General features: G+C 53.8%; 1 protein-coding gene across 1 annotated transcript; it reads right to left on the bottom strand.

The window, feature by feature from the left end:
- Positions 1 to 11960: 11960 nt before the first annotated feature.
- MUC21 (mucin 21, cell surface associated) lies at positions 11961 to 18650 on the bottom strand. Its single transcript, XM_075071475.1, has 4 exons — positions 16868 to 18650; positions 16144 to 16296; positions 14284 to 14369; positions 11961 to 13436 (listed from the first exon to the last, which is right to left on the bottom strand). The coding sequence occupies exons 1-4, from the start codon at positions 18648 to 18650 to the stop codon at positions 13350 to 13352; spliced, it is 2109 nt and encodes a 702-aa protein (XP_074927576.1). The 3' UTR covers positions 11961 to 13349.
- Between the last annotated feature and the right edge of the window lie 404 nt (positions 18651 to 19054).

Raw genomic sequence — 19054 nt, 5'->3', positions numbered from 1 at the left:
GTGACTGCAGCAGAGGAAGGCATAGCCACGCTGGCTTTGATCTAGCAGCATGGCTAAAACTGCCAGTGTGGACGTGGCCACGCGGGCTTCAGCAACCCAAGTAGGACCTGAGGGGGCTTGTCCAGCCAAGGATCCTTTTAGCTGTGCAGCTAGATCAAAGCTCGCCTGGGAAGGGTGCCCCTGAGCTGCCCTCACACCTCCCTTTGCAGTGTCATCTGGGGAAATCATCTTACCCGAGTCCTGAGCACCTGGACGCTTGATCGGCCCTGGCCTGCGGAGCACATTCCAGGACAGATGACGAGGCGGGTGGGAAGTGTGGACTGGAGACACACAGACAGAGCTGGCCGTGGAGAGACAGAGAGAAGGGATCATGAATAGAGACAGCGGGTGTTAATGAGAGCTGTAGACAGCACACATGGCTGGATGGCTGGCTAGAACTGAAGCCGGATGGCTGAATGGATGCATAGAGAGGAGACGAGATAAACAGAGATGGGCGCAGATTCAGTGGCGCGTAGATGGCCAAAAAAAGGTGACCAGATATCGATGGACAGATAGATCTGGGCAGAGATGGACAATGCGGCGCACAGACTGATGCAAGAACAGCTGGTGGAGCTGGTGTCTGTCTGTCTATCCATGCTGCCATCGTGCTGTCTGGGGACAGAGAGAGAGAAGGGAGGATAGACAGATAAACTAGATAGATCTAGGTGTGGCTGGATGGAAGGACAGATGGCTCTAGGGGTGGGTGAGTGCATAGACTGTTGATGGATAGAGGGATCTAGGAATGGGTGGTTAGCTAGCTAGATGGATCTAGGAAAGGGAGGGTGGCTACATGGGTGTAGGGCAGGGTGGGTAGATGCATGGATCTATGGGAGGGAGAGTGGATAGGTTGATGCAGGCCAGTGTGGATGGATAGATGGACAGCTGGAGCTAGGGGAGGGTGGGTGGGTAGATGGATGTAGGCCAGTGTGAATGGATAGAGGGACGATGGATAGCTGGAGTTAGGGGCGTTGGATAAGCGCAGCCATCCGTGTCGGTTGGTGACAGCTGTTAGGAATGTCCTGGCCATGGTGATATCTCCAGCCAGGAAGGGCAGAGGAAGGTCCCAGCTGATTTGAGCTTCACCTGGGTAACTTTCTCCCCTTCCGACTTCTCTAGGCACCGCCCCCGTTGTGAGACCTCAGCATGTCCCACCCCCGCCAGGGCCATGACCCTCCTGAGGAGCCTGCGCCCGGTGTCCCTCCGATGCCGAAGCCCGATGATCCGCTGACCCCGGTGCCGCCCCAGCCTTGGCCCGTCGGACCTCCCAAGCCTCCGCTTCCTCTGCCACGTGGGCCGCTTGTGCCGGGGAAGCCCTGGCCGGCGGGGCCTGCAGTGCCACCTCAGCCTGGCCATCCTGGATCTCCGGCCGGTCCGTCGCAGCCACCGAAGCCTATGAGTCCTGAGGATCCTTGGCCCCTGCCCCGGCCACCCAAGCCACCGCTACCTGACGACCCCTACCCGCCTGGGCCTGGCATGCCAGTTGCCCCCTGGCCACCACTGCCTGAGTGGGACGATGCGGGAAAGCCCCCCAAGCACCCCACGGAGGATGAATAGCTTCCTTCTCTGCCCAGACCCCCCTAGCCCTTCCAAGGCCTGCCGCATTTCCAGACCCACCTGCGCCTCTCATGCCAGACCTGGCCCCACCCAGCAGCCCCTTCTCCTTGCACTCAGTACTCTGCCCCAAGGGGGCTCTGAAGGTGTTGGGTGCCCCAAGGTGGGGCTCGGATCAGGACCGAGCTTTGGAGGCAACGGACCAGAGAATCAGTATCTACCGGCGGAAGCACTGGACTGGGGTGTCCTCCAAAGCACTGGTGAAGTATTTGTCCATCTGTCTGTCTCCCTAGGCACCAATAGAATTGTCTGTCTGTCCCTCTGCCTCCATATCTATCTATCTATCTATCTATTCTCCCTTCTCCTCCATCACTGCGTCTGCCCCCATCTCACAGAGACTCATGTTTCTTCCCTTCTCTCCCCCATATCTTCCCTGCCCCCTGCTTTACCCCCATCTCCAGCCCCGCAGAAGCAGTGCCCATATTACCTTGCGTCATCTGCAGCGTCATTGATGTGCCCACTGTAGCAACCCACCCATCGCCCAGCAGCAGGGCTGTTATGTTACTGGGGGGCAGGATCTGGTTTTCTCTTGTGTTGTTTGAAATAAGCCCTCATTAAAGTGTTTGCATGAGAATTGTGGCACCTGGTCTGATGTTAATCTGGTGCTGGGGAGAGGAGCTTGGAGGGGTCTGTGTGCTGTCTGGGAGGGATGGGGTCTAGTGGTTAGAGCAGGGGGTGCTAAAAGCCAGGACTCTTGCGTTCTAACCCCCACTCTGAGAGGGGAATGGGGTCTAATGGTTAGAGCAAGGTGGGGGCTGGAAGCCAGGACTCCTGGGTTCTATCCACAGGTCTGGGAGGGAAGTGGGGTTTAGTGGGTGGGGTGGAGGCTGGGAGTCAGGTTTTCGGGGTTCTAATCCCACCATTCACTCTGAGTCTGAACTTGGTCAGGGTGAGGTCTGTGCACCAGTTTCCCTTTTGTGAAATTGGGGTAACGATTTTTCCGTATGCCGGTGGAGTTTGGCGCTGGTGAATGTGTTAAAACACTTTCACTTCCGGGGGTGAATCGGCACTCGAAGGGAAATTTAATATAATCCAATGTTTCCCCTCTGTGGAGTTAAAGGAGATAGCCTGGGGCGTTTACATAACCCTCTGCTGGAGCAGTTCCAATAGCCCTGGCCCAGCCAGGGACAGAAGCCAGTTTGAGCTGCGTGGAGGTCAGAGGTCACAGAGCTGGATTAGTGCCAGAGGCAGAGACTGCAGCAGTGCTCAGTAGGGGCCGCTCTCCCCTTGCAGTCTGTGCTGACCCCACTGCACTGCAGGAAGCAGTTGGGGTTGGTGGGGCTCATCCTTCATAGTCATCCTTCAAGCTGAGTTTCTGATCAATTCTGAGTATTAAACATCCCCTGGCACTTTTCATTAAAGTCAGGGCATCAACCCCGCTGTCCTGGCTAAATCCCAAGTAGGGTGAGGCGTTGGTCTGCATTTCCTCTCTGGAATTTTAATTTGTTCTTTATCTAGGTCATAGATTATTAAACACAATTGTTTGAGCTATTAAACATCTTATCAGCTCATTACCTCTTTAGTAGCGTTCCTATGCACTGTTAAACTGCTGCTGGGCTCTACCCCAGAGCTGGCTGTGTTTCACTGCTGGGTAGGTGACGCCTGTGCAACACAGCTTTGCAGCTGTTATACTGCTACTGTGTTCCATTCCAGAGTCAGCTGCATGTTAGCTGTAGGTGAATGATCCCTGTAACGCATTGTGATGCATCTACCACGTTCCACCCCAGAGGCAGCTGCATTTCAGAACTGGCTGAATGCTCCCTGCAGTGAATTGCTGTGTGCCTGTTATACTGCACCATGTTCCACTCGAGAGGCAGCTGCATTTCAGCACTGGCTGAATGATCCGTGTAGTGCATTGTGGTATGTCTGTTATACTGTTACTGTGTTCCATCCCAGAGTCAGCTGTGTGTTAGTGGTAGGTGAATGATCCCTGTAACGCATTATGATGTGTCTGTTATACTACTAACATGTTCCACCCCAGAGGCAGCTGCATTTCAGAACTGGCTGAATGCTCCCCGCAGTGCGTTGCTGTATGTCTGTTATACTGCTACCGTGTTCCATCCCAGAGGCAGCTGCATTTCAGCACTAGCTGAATGATCCCAGTGCAATGTTATACTGCCACTGTGTTCCACCCCAGAGGTGGCTGCGCTTCAGGGCAAAGCTTATATCATTCAGTTTCTGGGGGTCATTCACCTTCAGCCCATGTGAGAGATCTGGGTGCAAGCATGATATCAGCCCCAGCCTGTCATTTTCTGCAATGTGCCAGAGATGTACGCAGCCTTGTGCAAAAGCTGGGCTAATCCCGACAAATATAGTTCCTTAGCCTGGCGACATGGCAGGGTAACTCCAGGGGTGCGAACAGTTGAATGTAGCAAAAATGGTCACCTGTATCATGTGGGCTGGGGAGAAAACACTTCCACACCATATTCAGGGCTTCTTAGGCCAGGCCAAGGCTGAGAGAGACCCTGCGTCATGTACCCGCCCTGCTGGACACCACCAGAACTGCAGCAGACTGCGGGTAGAGCCCGGCGTGGGACTACCCACTCCTGTCCCGCCCCGCAGGAGCCACTCCCACCCTCTCCCGGACCGTTTCTTGTGTTTGTATCCCATTCCCACCCGCAAAAACCTTAGATCCTGCAAATCCTGCAGGAGAGAGACAGATCCCCTCTGTGCTACCAAAACAAGGTTGGTTAATATATTATCTCTCTCTCTATATATATCTATATACACACAGAATTCAGACCAATGCTGGCCTATATTAATTAAATAATTGTTGATATCTATTCATTTTAGGCCACCTTTATTGCTCTGCTGTAACAGCTGGATAGGCCTTAGCTCCTCTTGGTAAACTGACGAGAGATCAAGTGTCTCCCCGCAAATTACTGCAGTCTGGCCGAGGTTTTACTTGCGACTGCTATTATAGGAGCGGTCCTGCAGGACCCCAGCCCTGCTGCAGGGGGCACTAGCTGAGGGAGATTCTCCATGAGGTAGGGCCCAGAGGGGATCCTGGAGGGAGCTGGGCTTCCACATGGTTTGGCTCTCATTCTTATTGGGACCCTGGGTTCTCCCCCTGGCTCTGGGAGGAGAGTGGGATCTAATGGTTAGAGGGGGTGGGGCTGGGAGTCAGGACACCTGGGTTCTATCCCGGTCTGTGGGAGGGAAGTGGAGCCTTAGGGTTTGAGGGTGGGGCTGGGAGTCAGGACACCTGGGTTCTATCCCTGTCTGTGGGAGGGGAGTGGGGCCTAAGGGTTAGAGCAAGAAGGGGAGGGGCTGGAAGTCAAGACTCCTGGGTTCCATCCCCAGCTCTGGGATGTTCTGGATTTGTGCCTGTGGTTACGGATTTCCTTTGGCTTAAAGTAAAGATCACAGGTCTGTGCCCCAGAGACCACATCTGGTCGGCCCTGGAGGCAGCTGGGGGGTGAACCCATTAGGAGATGTCGTTTCCCCATGTAGGGAGCTCTCCCTGGGGAAGGCTGTTACTTCATGGAGTTCCTTCCTTCAAGGCTGTCTCGAATGGAGGTGGGGGAGACGCTAGATGGAGGTTGGAATGGGGCAGACGGACTGTGGACAGCTTGGCTTAGACGAGACGGCTCTGGAAGGGGGAGGAGGAATTGTCATTATTAGCCTAGGAAGAGGTCAGGGGCTGCCCCAAAACAGCTTGGTATCTCCCGCCACTGCACTCGAGCCAACCCATAGGCCTATGTATCGTGGTATCTCCCCACTCCCTTCTGATGCCACTTCAGATCAATGTCCCCCATCTAGTGCTATCATCACTAAGGGGGATCTAGCCCTGGGTCCTCAACTGCCTGCTCTACCGGCTCCCACTAGGGGTCGCCAGTTTTGGCGGCACATATTCCTGGAGATTTCATCACAGGACTTAATCCTTAATTACAGCTGCGTCTTTAATAGACTCCAGGACAATCGGCCACCAGAGCTCCCGCCTGCAGCCCTCGTCTCAGGGCTACTGAGCAATCGGATGGTGGAGAGAAGACAACGGGAACTTACATGGGGGAGGGAGAAAAAACTCCAAACCCAAGCAGCTACCTCCAATTAACCAATCTTCTCAAAGGCTGCTGGGACAGGGTCTATATAAACCACACCTAACTCATTCAGACCCACCTCCACCTCCGGGAATCTCCTGTGGCTCCAGGAAGCTCCAGGGGTGCTGCCTTTCAAGCTCAGCTCTGAAGGCAGCACAGAAGTGAGGGTGGCAATTCAGTGCCCCCCCCCCCCGCCTGCCCCCTTTTGGGTCAGGACCCCCACAGTTACAACACTATGACATTTCAGACATAAACATCTCAAAACATGAAATTGACTAATTTTCAAATCCTATGGCCATGAAATTGACCAGAATGGACAGTGAATTTGGTAGGGCCCTAATTATGGGGCAAGAGACTTTGGGTGCTGAAGAGTGATACCCCCCTTTCATAAGTGACCCTCCTTTCTCCCCGGTGTCCTTTCCCCTTCCCTCCTTTCTGTGGGGGTCAGGTCATCCTAGTCCACCAGATGATGGCTCAGTGACACTTGGGGTTTAGCTGGAGAGCCAGTGCTCATCTGCTGAACTCCCTGGGGCAGCCGGGAAGCCCTCAGGCCCCAGAAGTCCTCACTGCCACGAGGGGTGCCCCAAACTCAGCCTATGCCTCCTCCCCTTCCCCTAAAGCTTTACCCTGAAAAAGAAGAAACATCCTGTGCAGCCCATAATAGTGACAACAGCCACTGTGAGCGAAATCAGGATAATGCCCCAGAATTCCAGCGGTTGCTTTCCTGGATCTAAAGCTATTTGACTTGCTATGCCGTGCCCAGCCAGCACGGGGAGGGCTAGTGGTGAGTCTGCTCATTGGAAGATGTGTTTTGTGGCTTTTCAGCTAAACAGAATAGGTCTGGGGTTACTGAAACCAAAACAAAACTTGTTGATTGGTTGTTTTTGCCTCCAAATGTGATATATGCCTGATAACCGCCGGAGGAACCTGGCATTTCAGCAAGGCAAGGGGAGCCAGGAAGTATTGCAGGGGCCAAGGTTAAGGCTGTTTTTCTTAAGTCGCATTACTGTGGGGACTTTCAACCTTGTCGTTTAACCTGAGTGCTAACTAGACTCTCATGAATGTTGGTAAACCTTCGTGCTCTGATTTAATAGATCAATATCAATCTCCTTAGCTCTGGATCCATGGTCTGGACATTAGCTCAGACTGTGAGAAACCCCGGTGCCGTTCCCTGCTCCGCCACAGCCTTCCTCTGTGACCTTGAGCAAGTTTTTGAGTCTGTGCCTTAGTTTCCCCATCTGTAAAACAGAGAGAATAGCACTGCTCCACCTCACAGGGAAATACATTAAAGGTTGTGAGACACCTTGTTAATATGCCAATGGATGTCACTTATGGAGAAACTTAATGAGGTTTTTGGTCTAAGAATTTTCCTAGCTGGGACTGTAACAGCTTTACCTCTTCTGAGAATGGGACATAGAGCTGGGGGGGAGACCCAGGGGGGGCTCACAGAATGATCTGTCGGGGCACCTTAGAGTCTCCAATTGCATCCAGCCCTGGGGACAAAGGAGAGCGGTTTCTTCTCAGTACCTGGTGCAGTGGTGACTACGAAGAGATGGACATCACATCGGGAAGGTTTTACTGAGCAGGGCTGGGGAGACTCAAGCTGGTTGGGAAAATGGGAGCTTTTTAGAAGGTGATTTCAACTTTTTTGCCCAAAAAACTTGAAATAGTTTGATTCTGAAATAGTGCCGGAATGCCTTATGTAAGCTGTAGTTCAGGTGCTTCATGCCTCTATTTTCCTCTATAGGCTGGACTCCTTGGGGGGACTACAACTCCCATGAGTTCCCAAGATTGCCCAGCCTGGCTGCAGTGCATCATGGGAGATGAAATCTGTATGGGGAGCTCAGTCCACAGAGGAGAATGAGGCCATGAGGGGGTCAAACTTCAACTTCCACGAGACACTGCAACGGCCAGTCAGAATTGAAATATTTTTAATTCTGTTTTTGGGCATTCTGTTTGTTCAACGAAAAATCAAAACCAAATGTTTTTCATCACAGTAAAATACATTATTCCCTTTCATATTGCAATTGATCGCTTTGGTTTTGGTTTTTGACTTTTACTTTTGGAACGGGAGAGGGGATTCTTCTCTCTTTCTTTTAAATTTTTTTTTACCTCCTGCCCATGAAAAAAATATTTGGTGTTTTATTTTTTCAAAAACGAGACCAAAACTAAAAATTCAGTTGGAACAGACACCAAACCATTTCCTCTTTCCTTTCACTTTGAATTTTCCCATCAAAGCATCGGAGGGAAAAGACTCAGATGACACTTTCCCCATCAAATTCCATTTGACGAAATCCCTCTTTGATGGGAGAAACTCTTGGATCATAATAATTCCGATCGTCTCAAGTCACTGGGCAGGTCTCTGTTTGGTTTGCTGTCACTTATTTCCATGAGTCTCTCTAGGCTCGTGAGAAGGGAATAGCAGGAATTCACTGAATGTTGCTTAGATGAATACCACAACTTGCCGCTCTCTTCTGGGTTGTAGCTTCAGCCTTCACCCAAATGCAAGAGGCTTCTAGAATCAGCCTTAGCAAGGTGAGGTTCCTGGTGCAGGGAAAGGTCAGAAATTCCTGCCCCTCCCTCCCTTCCCATCCTGGAGTGACACATAGAAAGGAGTGACTGGATATGTCACCATTTCTCACAGCCTCTGGCCAATACATCACCATCCCCTGCAGCCTGTTCTCCAGGGCTCCTACTGTTGTTTGGAGTTTCTCTTGGGGAGAAAACTCCACATGCTAACAGACCTCCCACCCCCTTGGGAAATGTCTGATCCACCCGGGAAACGTATCCATCCTCATCCCATTGCTTTGGGAGTGTTTAGATTCCCGCCAGGACTCCTAGGTTCAGTTCTCTGGGGGCAGGGAGGTTGGGCAGTGGATATAGGAGAGGATGGGGCTTGGAGTCCAGGAGTCTTGGACTCTGTTCCTAACTCTGGAAAGGGAGTGGGGTCTAGTGGGTCAGAGAAGGCGATCTGGAAGTCAGGACTCCTGGGTTCTTTCCCTGGATCTGGGAGGTGAGTGGGGTCTAGTGGGTTAGAGGAGGGGGACTGGGAGTCAGGACTACTGGGTCCAGTTGCTAGAGGAGGGGTGTGAGCCTGGCAGTCAGGATGTCTAGGTTCTTTTCTGTGCTCTCTCTCTCTGCGACCTAATCCCACCCTGATCTGTGCCTTACGGTCCCCACCTTCAGAACACTCCTGACAGCAGGATGCAATTAATTATCATCCCTGCTGGCCACCTTGCCCCGTCTTGCCCACCCCAGCCTGGCACCTGAGTGACCTACCTGCTAAGCACAGCCAGAAAACAAAGAAGCGCAGTAGCATTGTTCCGGGGGAGAGGGGGGCAGAGATTGGCTTCACTCAGGATGCTCTGTGCCCTGGGTTCTGTCCTGGCCGGCTGGCAGCCCTGCTGTATTTGTAAGGGCTCTGGACTGATGCAGTGTGTTCCTGAGATAGCCCTGCCTACATTCCCCCCACATGTGTCTTCTCTAAGCTGTGTCTTTCCCGATTCCCCGCAGACACCTGAAGGAGGAGGAAACGGCCAACAGAATATGGTATCGGAATGTGTCATCTCCATTTCCAGCTGGATTAACACCGGTGACAGATGCTGGCGGCGATCCCAACACCGGTATATACAGCGCTCGCTTCAGCCGGGGCTGAAATGCGGCCGCCTCTAGGGTGGGGCAGCTGGGGAACAGCCGCGCAGCTTCACCCGGTGCTGAAATGCAGCTACCAATTGGCACTGCTATAGAATGTCTTTTATCCCCTCTCCTGTGCAGCCACTAGGGGGAGATATGGTAACACAGGACTGGAATGGCAGGGGGGCTGCAGGTGGGGCATGAGGGGCATTGACAGAGCTGTGGGGGAGGGGAGTGCTCTGGGCTGGGATAGCAGGGGGGGCTAGGAGTCAGGATAGAAGGGCAACAACAGAGATGGGGGGGAACTGAAATAGCAGGGGTACTGGGAGGTGGGATTAAGGGGTACCGGCAGCAGGATCATTGGGAGGCCTGTTCCCATGCACAGGTTTTGTGTATAAGGAGCCAGCAGGAAGAATCAATCGGTGAGCGGGACAGGCTGGGGAGATGACTCAGGGCTACTGTCCTGTGTTTCCAGATGGGCTGGCTTAAGGGGTGCACTGGAGGGGCCCTGCAGGAGCACTGGGGAAGGGCCGGGTCCCCAGAACTATACACCCTGGATGATCTGGTCCTTGAACGGCCCTTGCATGACTCGGCCGGGTTGCATATTTTCCCTGGGATTATCAGCCAGTCCCACCCGGTGCGGGTGCTCCCTGCAGTGGGCTGAGCCCAGATGTCTCAGCTTCTACACTTGCATCAGACCCACAGGCCCATCTAGCCCAGTATCCTGCCTGATCCCTGCTACCCTCGATCAGATCCATAGGCCCATCCATTTCTTTCTTTGCCCTCCATTGCCCGGGCTCCACAGTGCCAGAGAGAGCAGGCGACCTGGGCTCTAGTGTTGAAAACACTTGTGATTTGTGCATGGCTTCCCCCCATCCTGAAGCCCCTGCTCCTGGAGTCATGGGAATGGATGAGGCTCTCAGCTCTCATTTTTTTGGATACACGGTAAACCTCTAGCCCCAACCATAGAGTAAAAATGGCGAACAGGACCCCTCAGGACTCACAGCCCAGCAGTCACAGAAAAAACCCCCTCCCACATATTAGAGGGGTTTGACTGGGGCTCGTCCCTCTCCGGGGTGGCGGAGAACCACAGCACCTCGCTACTTCCTTCCAGTTGTTGACGGGGAATTAGCCTGGCCATGGGAGTTTCTCGCTAGGGCAGCAGTAGAGGCCAACACACAGTTATTCGCACTCGGCCCATGGTCAGGGGTTAAGGCCCTCAGGCAGGGGCTGAGTAAACAGTTATAATTAGCAGGGCCTGAGTCAAGGCGGGGCAGCAAGGAGTCAATGGCTCAGGCCCTCAGGCAGGGGCTGAGCAAAGGTAGGTAAACGGCAAGCCCAGGATGTCAGCTCAGAGGGGCCTGGGAGAGGGGGAGATGTGTTGGGCGGCAGGGGGGACGCAGGCCCACTCACTCCACTGCGTCCCAGCCCGGGGCCCTGGCAGCAGCAGAAGACCCGCTGCTGTGTCAGTGGGGATCCTGACCGCAACACACTGACATAGGCTTTGGCAATGCTGCAGCGAGACGGGGGTCAGCTGCCCCTAGGGAACCAGATGTCCCGATTTTATAGGGACAGTCCCAATTTTTGGGTCTTTTTCTTATATCGGCTCCTATTACCCCCACCCCTGTCCTAATTTTTCACACTTGCTGTCTGGTCACTCTAGCTGCCCCCGGGCTACTTCTAAACTTCCCCTCTAGAGGTCCCTGGGTCCGGATGGTGTCCTCCGGGGGGTCCAGCACCATGGGCTCCTCAAGGTAACTGGTGAGGGGCAGGCTGGGCAGCTCCTCTGGGCTCTGGTCAGTGTCAGGTGTCGGCAGGTCAGGCCAGTTGTCGGGTCCGCCGCAGGTGGCCGGGGCTCTCCCAACCAGGAGCGAGGCCGGAGGCGTCTGGCCTCTCTGGCGGCTGCTCCTCAAGTGAGCTCTGGGGTCGGGCTTTTATACTTCCTGTCCTGCGCCTTGACCTCTGGGGGGCAGGAGCGGGACTCGCTGGCTCCACCGTCTCTGATGTCAGGAAGGGCTCGTCCCTTTCCGGTGTGGCAGGGGACCACACCACCTTGCTACACACGTATATTAGCCTTGACATTAAAAAATTGTGATTTTTTTTTTTTTGGAGCCTGACTCAAGCGTGATAAAAGTGGGGATCCCTGTAGCCCTCTTTCTCCTGCCCCCCCAGCAAAGCCTGTGACCCGGGGACAGGCCATCAGGGCAGCTTTAGCTTTCCCCAGAGATACAGGTCCTGCTACCCTATGATTGCCCTGGTTAGCGCAAGAGCCAGGCTGTGTGCACGGGGGCAGGGCTGAGACCTAGTGGCCACCTGTGGCATTGCAGCGTAGGGAGGCCCATGTTAATAGTTATTTCCATTGCGTAGCATGGGTTGGGTGCGGGAAGGGGGGATGCTGGGTTAGATGGCCCCGTTGGTCTGAACCATGGTGAAAATAGAGTCAGGGTGGGGATACCAGTCTAGGTGGGGGTCCATTGGTCTGACCCAGGGTGGGCTTGGAGTTGGGTTGGAGATACCAGCCTAGATGGTGTCCATTGATATGAGCCAGTAATAATGTGACGTACTGGGAAGGGATAATATAATTTAATGGAATGGCACAGATGAAATATTTAATATTTATTACATATATAATATATATCTATATATAGAATAACAATCCACAGATAAATACATGAGGTATAGACAAAGGCAGGGTTAAATAACCCAATGTGGTGCAAATGTGCAAACTTGAAACAAGAGTAAAATACACAATTTTACAATAAAATCTTTGATACAAAATTTACAACTGTTGCCCCTGGCCAACGTACATATTTTCACTAAGGACAAAACTTCCAGTATCTTGATTCAAGCCTCAGTGATTCTGATAGGGAGACAATTGCAGAGATCAGGGCCCCGTTGTGCCGGGCGCTGCCCAGACACACAGGGAGAGACAGTCCCTACCCCAGCTGAGATCACGGCCCCAATTTGCTAGGCACTGCCCAGACACACAGGGAGAGACAGTCCTGGCCCCAGCTGAGATCAGGGCTCCAATGTGCCAGGCGCTGCCCAGACACACAGGGAGAGACAGTCCCTGCCCTAGCTGAGATCAGGGCTCCAATGTGCCAGGCGCTGCCCAGACACACAGGGAGAGACAGTCCCTGCCCTAGCTGAGATCAGGGCTCCAATGTGCCAGGCACTGCCCAGACACACAGTGAGAGACAGTCCCTGCCCCAGCTGAGGTCACGGCCCCAATGTGCTAGGCACTGCCCAGACACATAGTGAGAGACAGTCCCGGCCCCAGCTGAGATCAGGGCTCCAATGTGCCAGGCACTGCCCAGACACACAGTGAGAGACAGTCCCGGTCCCAGCTGAGATCAAGGCCCTGTTGTGCCAGGCACCGCCCAGACACACAGTGAGAAACAGTCCCTGCCCCAGCTGAGATCAGGGCCCCGTTGTGCCAGGCGCTGCCCAGACACAGAGAGAAAGAGACAGGCCCTGCTATGTAGAGGTCACAGAAATACAGCAGTGCAGACCAGCAAACAAAGTATTTGTTCAATGGATGCTGTGCAGTCAGAGGAATAAAACCCAGGTGTCCTGGCTCCCAGCTCCCCTTGCTCAACCTGCTAGACCCCACTTCACTCCCACAACTGGTAACAGAAGCCAGGAGTCCTGTGTTCTAACCACTGGACAACTCCACCACTATCCAGTCCATTCGATAGCCATCCATCTCCCTTTGATTTGTTCCTTTCTTCTGGGTGCCACCTAATGAGTGTAACAGAACATAGGATGCTTGTGTTTCTCGGTGCCGATTCCACTGATCTGTGTTCCCTGCTCCCAGAAGGGGACCGAAGCTCCATCCCACCGCTACCCCCCAGAGGGCAGCGTATGTTCATCTGGCAGCTAAGGATTAATACTGGCTTTCTCGGCTCAGTACTGACTATAGAGGCTCTGGGTTAGCCCAGGCATGCCGGATCAGAGCAGCCCCCTTATGGGTGGCTGTAGTCAAGGGTTGTGGATGACCCCATTCTTCCTTCAACTGTGATCGCGTCAGCTCTGATTCTGGAGAAACTGATGAGTCTTCTGAACGGAGTAGGAGTTGGCACCAGCCAGCCTCGACTTTAGGAAAAACACCAACTGCAGGAGACAGAGACAGAGGGTGAATGGCAGGGGAAAGAGATACAGAGAATATGTGTTTGGATATGTGTGTTCTAACCACTAAACACCACTTCCCTCCCAAAGCTGGGGTGAGACCCCAGGAATCATGACTCCCAGCCCCCCCTGCTTTAACTAGACACCACTTTCCTCCCAGAGCTGGGAAGAGAACCAAGGAGTCCTGACCCCCAACCCCTGTGCTCTAAACAGTATGGCCCTCCCAGCACTGGGGATAGAACCCAGGAGTCCTGATTCTCCCTATCTCCCCAATCCCATGTCTCCCTCAGAGTTGGGACTAGAACCTAGGACTCCTGTAGTATATGCAGGTGGGTGGCTGTCCCACACATGCACAAGGTGGTATTTCTTACACCACCTTCTGCCATGCATCCCCAAAGTGGTTGCCGTATTGCCTTCTAGCCAGGGGCGGCTCTAAATATTTTGCTGCCCCAAGCACGGCAGGCTACCTTCCGTGGCTTGCCTGCGGGAGGTCCCTGGTCCCACGGATTTGGCGGCAGCCTGCGGGAGGTCCGCCGAAGCTGCAGAACCAGTGAACCCACCGCAGGCGTGCCGCCGAAGGCAACCTGCCTGCCGCCCTTGCGGCGACCGGCAGAGCGCCCCCTGTGGTTTGCCGCTCCAGGCATGCGCTTGGCGTGCTGGTGCCTGGAGCCGCCCCTGCTTCTAGCATCTGCCCAGCATAGAGGATAACAACCTACTACTACAACCACACATCTTTTAACTGAAGGTGGAGAGGAGTAGGCTGCCACGCTGCGGCCCACCACCCATCTACACCCTGCCCTGCAGACCGGCACCCTCTCGTTGGGATCCTTACCAGAGAGCAGAAGCTCAGTAGGCTCAGCGCGGCCAGGCAGATGAGGATGATGGCCCAGTAGGGGAGGGCGCTGCTATCCGGAGAGGCTGCAGGGGACAAGATGAGGGAGGGGACGGACGGTCAGGCCAGGGTGAAAGCATAATAGGCCATTCTCACAGTCAGGGGGTGTTGAGGGAGCACAGCACTCCCTGGTGGTCAGGTAAAGGGTCACTGGCATGCTAAAACTAGTGTGGCCATGCTGTGTTGGGTTAGCCACCTGTGTACAGGCCCACCCAACCCCCTGAGCCTGTTCTGTCACCTGGGCGGCCGTCTCTTATCCAAGCATTAGCTTCAGCGACAGGATCACGCCTGGATAAGCCACAGCAACTTTCAGGACAACCCAGGCACTGGGACCCCTTGTGCAAATTTGAACCAGGTGTCCTACCCAGTGCCCTGATGAGGTCCAGCTGAGCAGGCAGGTGGATTTTAGAGCACTTTGAGACACTAGTGCCGCCTGCATAATGCGCTCCGGCTCCCGCAGAAGTTCGGGGTTTGCTGCAGAAGGCTTGTGTTATCCACGATCTCACCGGCCTTTATGGCCTTAAAATGTTCAAGCGCATTAGTTCAGGGGCATTAGCAGACTCGCAAATCAAGCCATAGTGTCACCACTAGAGGGGGACAAAGATCCATGCGGGATCAGAGTGGATTGGCCTCCCAAATCCTGTTACATTTTCCTCCTCGGGTTGCAAGTTTCCTCTGGCATGATTCATTTTAGTTCTCTGAGCGTCAGGCTGGCCTCATCAATTAGAAGAGACCCCATCTGAATGCAGCTTCTGGGAACAATTCTACTCTATAAAACAGTCTGGGTCTCAAGAGATTCAGTTCCTGGCTCAGCCTCTTTCTGCGTAACATTGGGCATGTCTTCTTGTTTTTCTAGGCCTCAGTTTTCCCATTTGCAAAATGGGGCTAATAGAACGGCTTGACGTTTTTATTTGAGTGGGGAAATGGCTGGGGGCTTTTTTTCCACATCAGAAATGTGTATCATAAAATTGTCTTTTTTAGATTTTTAATATTATTTTTGTTTATTTAGTGCAACAAATGGGAGTTTTTTTAATCAAAAAAAGCCTCTAGGTTCTACTGTAATACAAAGAAATAATAACAGCAGGAATCTAATTTACAGAGCTTTTTTCATCAGTAGCTCTCAAAGAACTTCACAAAGGAGGTCAGTGTCATATCCCTATTGTACAGGGGGAAACTGAGGCAGAAAGCGGCGCTGTGACTTGTCCAACAGGACAGTAGCAGAGCCAGGACTGGAGCCTGAATCCCAGTCCTGATCCACTGGCACAAACCCCTTCCCTCTTTCATACGGGGGGCAGAAAAGGGGTTTCTTTTTTCCGTGGAGCATTTCAGTGAAAAGAAACAGCCCCTCCCCCCCAATCATCATAATCAAAACTTTCCACTGAAAATATTGCATTAACTGAAACATTAAACAGGGGCAATTATTTGACCAAACCCCCTCAAGTGTTAAGCCAACCTCACAGAATAATAACTACTAATTTTTTAACTGACCACGAAAGAAAGCAAAAATTGGTCCAAAACTGGAAGGAAAAAAAAGGGAAATATTTCAGCTCTAAACAGCCAGCAGATAAAAATGTGTGCAAGCGCCACCCAAATTGTAAGACAAACCCTGGGACCTTTTTGTTTTTCAGCTGAAAAGCTTTGATTTGCAATTTGCTGATGAAATATGAACAGTTTTCGCAGCAAGTGGCCCTTTTCCGTGAAAACGTTCATTGGGTCAAAGCCCCCCGTTGCCCATCAGCCAAAATGGCTCAACAGAATTCCTTTGACCAGTCCTGCTATTTAACAAGCAAATAACCTCACCTGTGGTCTGTGAGGTGACAAAAACAGTCGTAAGCGATGAGGTGGTAGCGCCAGACCCTGAAGGTGTTGTGGATTCATATTGACTGAGCGAGGTGGTTGGTCCAGTAGCCGGTGGGCCAGAAGAAGTCATATCTCCGCTAGTTGGGATGGAACCTGGTGGATAAAAATGGCCACAAGTTATAAGAAGATAAGAGTGGCCAGACTGGGTCAGACCAAAGTCCATCCAGCCCAGTGTCTTGTCTTCCGACAGTGGCCAATACCAGGTGCTTCAGAGGAAATGAACAGACCATATAATCCTCAAGTGATCCATCCCCTGTCACCCATTCCCAGCAAGGCTTGATCATGGAGGTGAACCAAGTAGGACGGCTGTTCAGCCCCTACCTAGGCACAGCTGCTTGGGAAGTTTCCCTGAGTAAGAAACTCACCAAGTTTTGTCAAAGTAGGGCCATCTCATAGGAAGAGAGTTTACCACACACCTTCTGTGCCCCTCCATCAATGACCCCGTTGGAGCATCCAACCCCCTCCCCCCCAGACCTGTGAGCATTCAACCTGATGTGTTCTACTTGGGGAAGCCCGGGCATGCAGATCTATGTGCTACTTTGGTAGGTGGTTTCAGGGTTGGTATTGCTGGGTTGGATGTACAGCACCTGGCACATGGGGTCCCTGAGCTCAGCTGGGAGCCCTTCGGGGCTACCTGAACACACCGAATCTGAAGTAAACATACCCAAGGTGGGAGCAGATGAGGCTGGGATGCCAGAAGTGCTGGAGCTAGGTGAACTTGCAGAGCTGACGACAGAGGGGGTGGGTGTGACTGCAGGAGACCCAGAAGAAGCAGGATGCCCAGTATTCTTGGATGTAGTGACTGTAGATTGTGGAGAGATTGTAGCAGAGCTGGTAGCTCTGGAAACGGAGCTGGGGGTTGAGGTGGCAGCAGAGCTGGGAGTCGAGGTGCCTATGGAGCTGTGGGTCGAGGTGGCAGCAGAATTCGGGGTTGAACTATCTATGGAGCTGGGGATCGAGGTGGCAGCAGAATTTGGGGTCGAGCTGCCTGTGGAGCTGGGGGTCGAGGTGGCAGCAGAATTCAGGGTTGAGCTGCCTGTGGAGCTGGGGGTCGAGGTGGCAGCAGAGCTAGGGGTCGAGGTGGCAGCAGAATTGGGAGGTGAGGGGCCTGTAGAGCTGGGGGTTGAGGTGGCAGCAGAACTGGGGGTTGAGGAGCCTGTGGAGCTGAGGCTCCCAGTGGCAGTGGAGCTGTAGGTCAAGGTGTCAGGGGAGCTGGGGGTCGAGGTGGAAGCGGAACTGAGGGTTGAAGTGTCAGGTGAGCTGGGGTTCATGATTGCAGTGGAGTTGGGGGTCGTGAAGCTGGTGGTTGAGGTGGGAGTGGAGTTGTCGGTTGTGGTGGGGGTGGAGATGGGGGTGGAGGTGGAAGTGGAGTTGTCGGTCGTGGTGGTAGTGGAGCTGGGGGTTGTGGCACCGGTTGGGGTGGAGTTGTTGGTTGTGGTTGGGGTGGAGCTGGGCATTGATGTGAGAGTGGAATTGTCAGTCGTGGTGGGGGTGGAACTGGGGGTTGAGGTGGGAGTGGAGTTGTCGGTCGTGGTGGTAGTGGAGCTGGGGGTTGAGGTGGGAGTGGAGTTGTCAGTCATAGTGAGGGTGAAGCTCTGGGTTGAGGTGGGGGTGAAGTTGGTCATGGTGGGAGCGGAGCTGAGGGTTGAGGTGGGAGTGGAGTTGTCGGTTATGGTGGAGATGGAACTGGGGTTGATGATTGCAGCGGAGTTGGGGGTCGTGGTGGATGTGGAGCTAGTTGTTGTGGCACCGGTTGCGGTGGAGCTGGACATTGATATGAGAGTGGAATTGTCGGTCATGGTGGGGGTGGAACTGGAGGTTGAGGTGAGAGTGGAGTTGTTGGTCATGGTGGGAGAGGAGCTGGGGGTTGAGGTGGGAGTGGAGTTGTCAGTTGTGATGGCATCGGAGCTGGGGGTCAAGGCAGCAGGGGAGCTGGAGGTCTCAGTGAGAGAGAAACTGGTGGTTGAGGTGGCAGCGGAGCTGGGCATTGCACTGGGAGAGGAGCTGGGGGTCTCAGTGGAAGTGGAGTTGGGGGGTGTACTGGGAGAGGAGCTTTGGGTCTCAGGGGAAGTGGAGCTGAGGGTTGCATTGGGAGAGGAGCTTGGGATCTCAGTGGGAGAGAGGCTGGGGTTTTCACTGGGAGAGAAGCTTGGGGTCTCAGTGGGAGTGGAGCTGGGGGTTGCAGTGGGAGAGGTGCTGAGGGTCTCAGTGGGAGTGGAGCTGAGGCTCACGGTGGCAGCAGAGTTGGAGGTCGTGGTGGCCACAGAGCTGGAGTTTGTGGTGCCAGCAGTCTTGGGGGTCTCAGTGGGAGCAGAGCTGGGGCTCATGGTGGGAGCAGAGTTGGAGGTTGAGGAGTCAGGGGAGGTGGGGTTCGAGGTGGCAGTGGAGCTTGGGGTTGAAGTGTCTGGGGAGCTGGGGATCGATGTGTCAGGGGAGGTGGGGGCCATATTCGTAAGAGAGGTGGGGTTCAAGGCGGTAGCAGAGGTGGGATTCAGAGTGATGGGGGAGCTGGGGTTTGCACTGGGAGAGGATCTGGGGGTCTCAGTGGGAGTGGGGCTTGGTCTCACGGTGGGAGCAGAGTTGGAGGTTGAGGAGTCAGGGGAGCTGGTGGTTGAGGCGGCAGGGGAGGTGGGGTTCGAGGTGGCAGCGGAGCTGGGGTTTGCACTGGGAGAGGATCTGGGGGTCTCAGTGGGAGTGGGGCTTGGTCTCACGGTGGGAGCAGAGTTGGAGGTTGAGGAGTCAGGGGAGCTGGTGGTTGAGGCGGCAGGGGAGGTGGGGTTCGAGGTGGCAGCGGAGCTGGGGTTTGCACTGGGAGAGGATCTGGGGGTCTCAGTGGGAGTGGGGCTTGGTC

The sequence above is a fragment of the Chelonoidis abingdonii genome, chromosome 12, assembly GCF_003597395.2.
Source record: "Chelonoidis abingdonii isolate Lonesome George chromosome 12, CheloAbing_2.0, whole genome shotgun sequence".
Classification (NCBI taxonomy): Eukaryota; Metazoa; Chordata; order Testudines; family Testudinidae; genus Chelonoidis; species Chelonoidis abingdonii.
The sequence above is the reverse complement of the archived record's forward strand: the minus strand, read 5'-3'. Positions and strand labels throughout refer to the sequence as shown.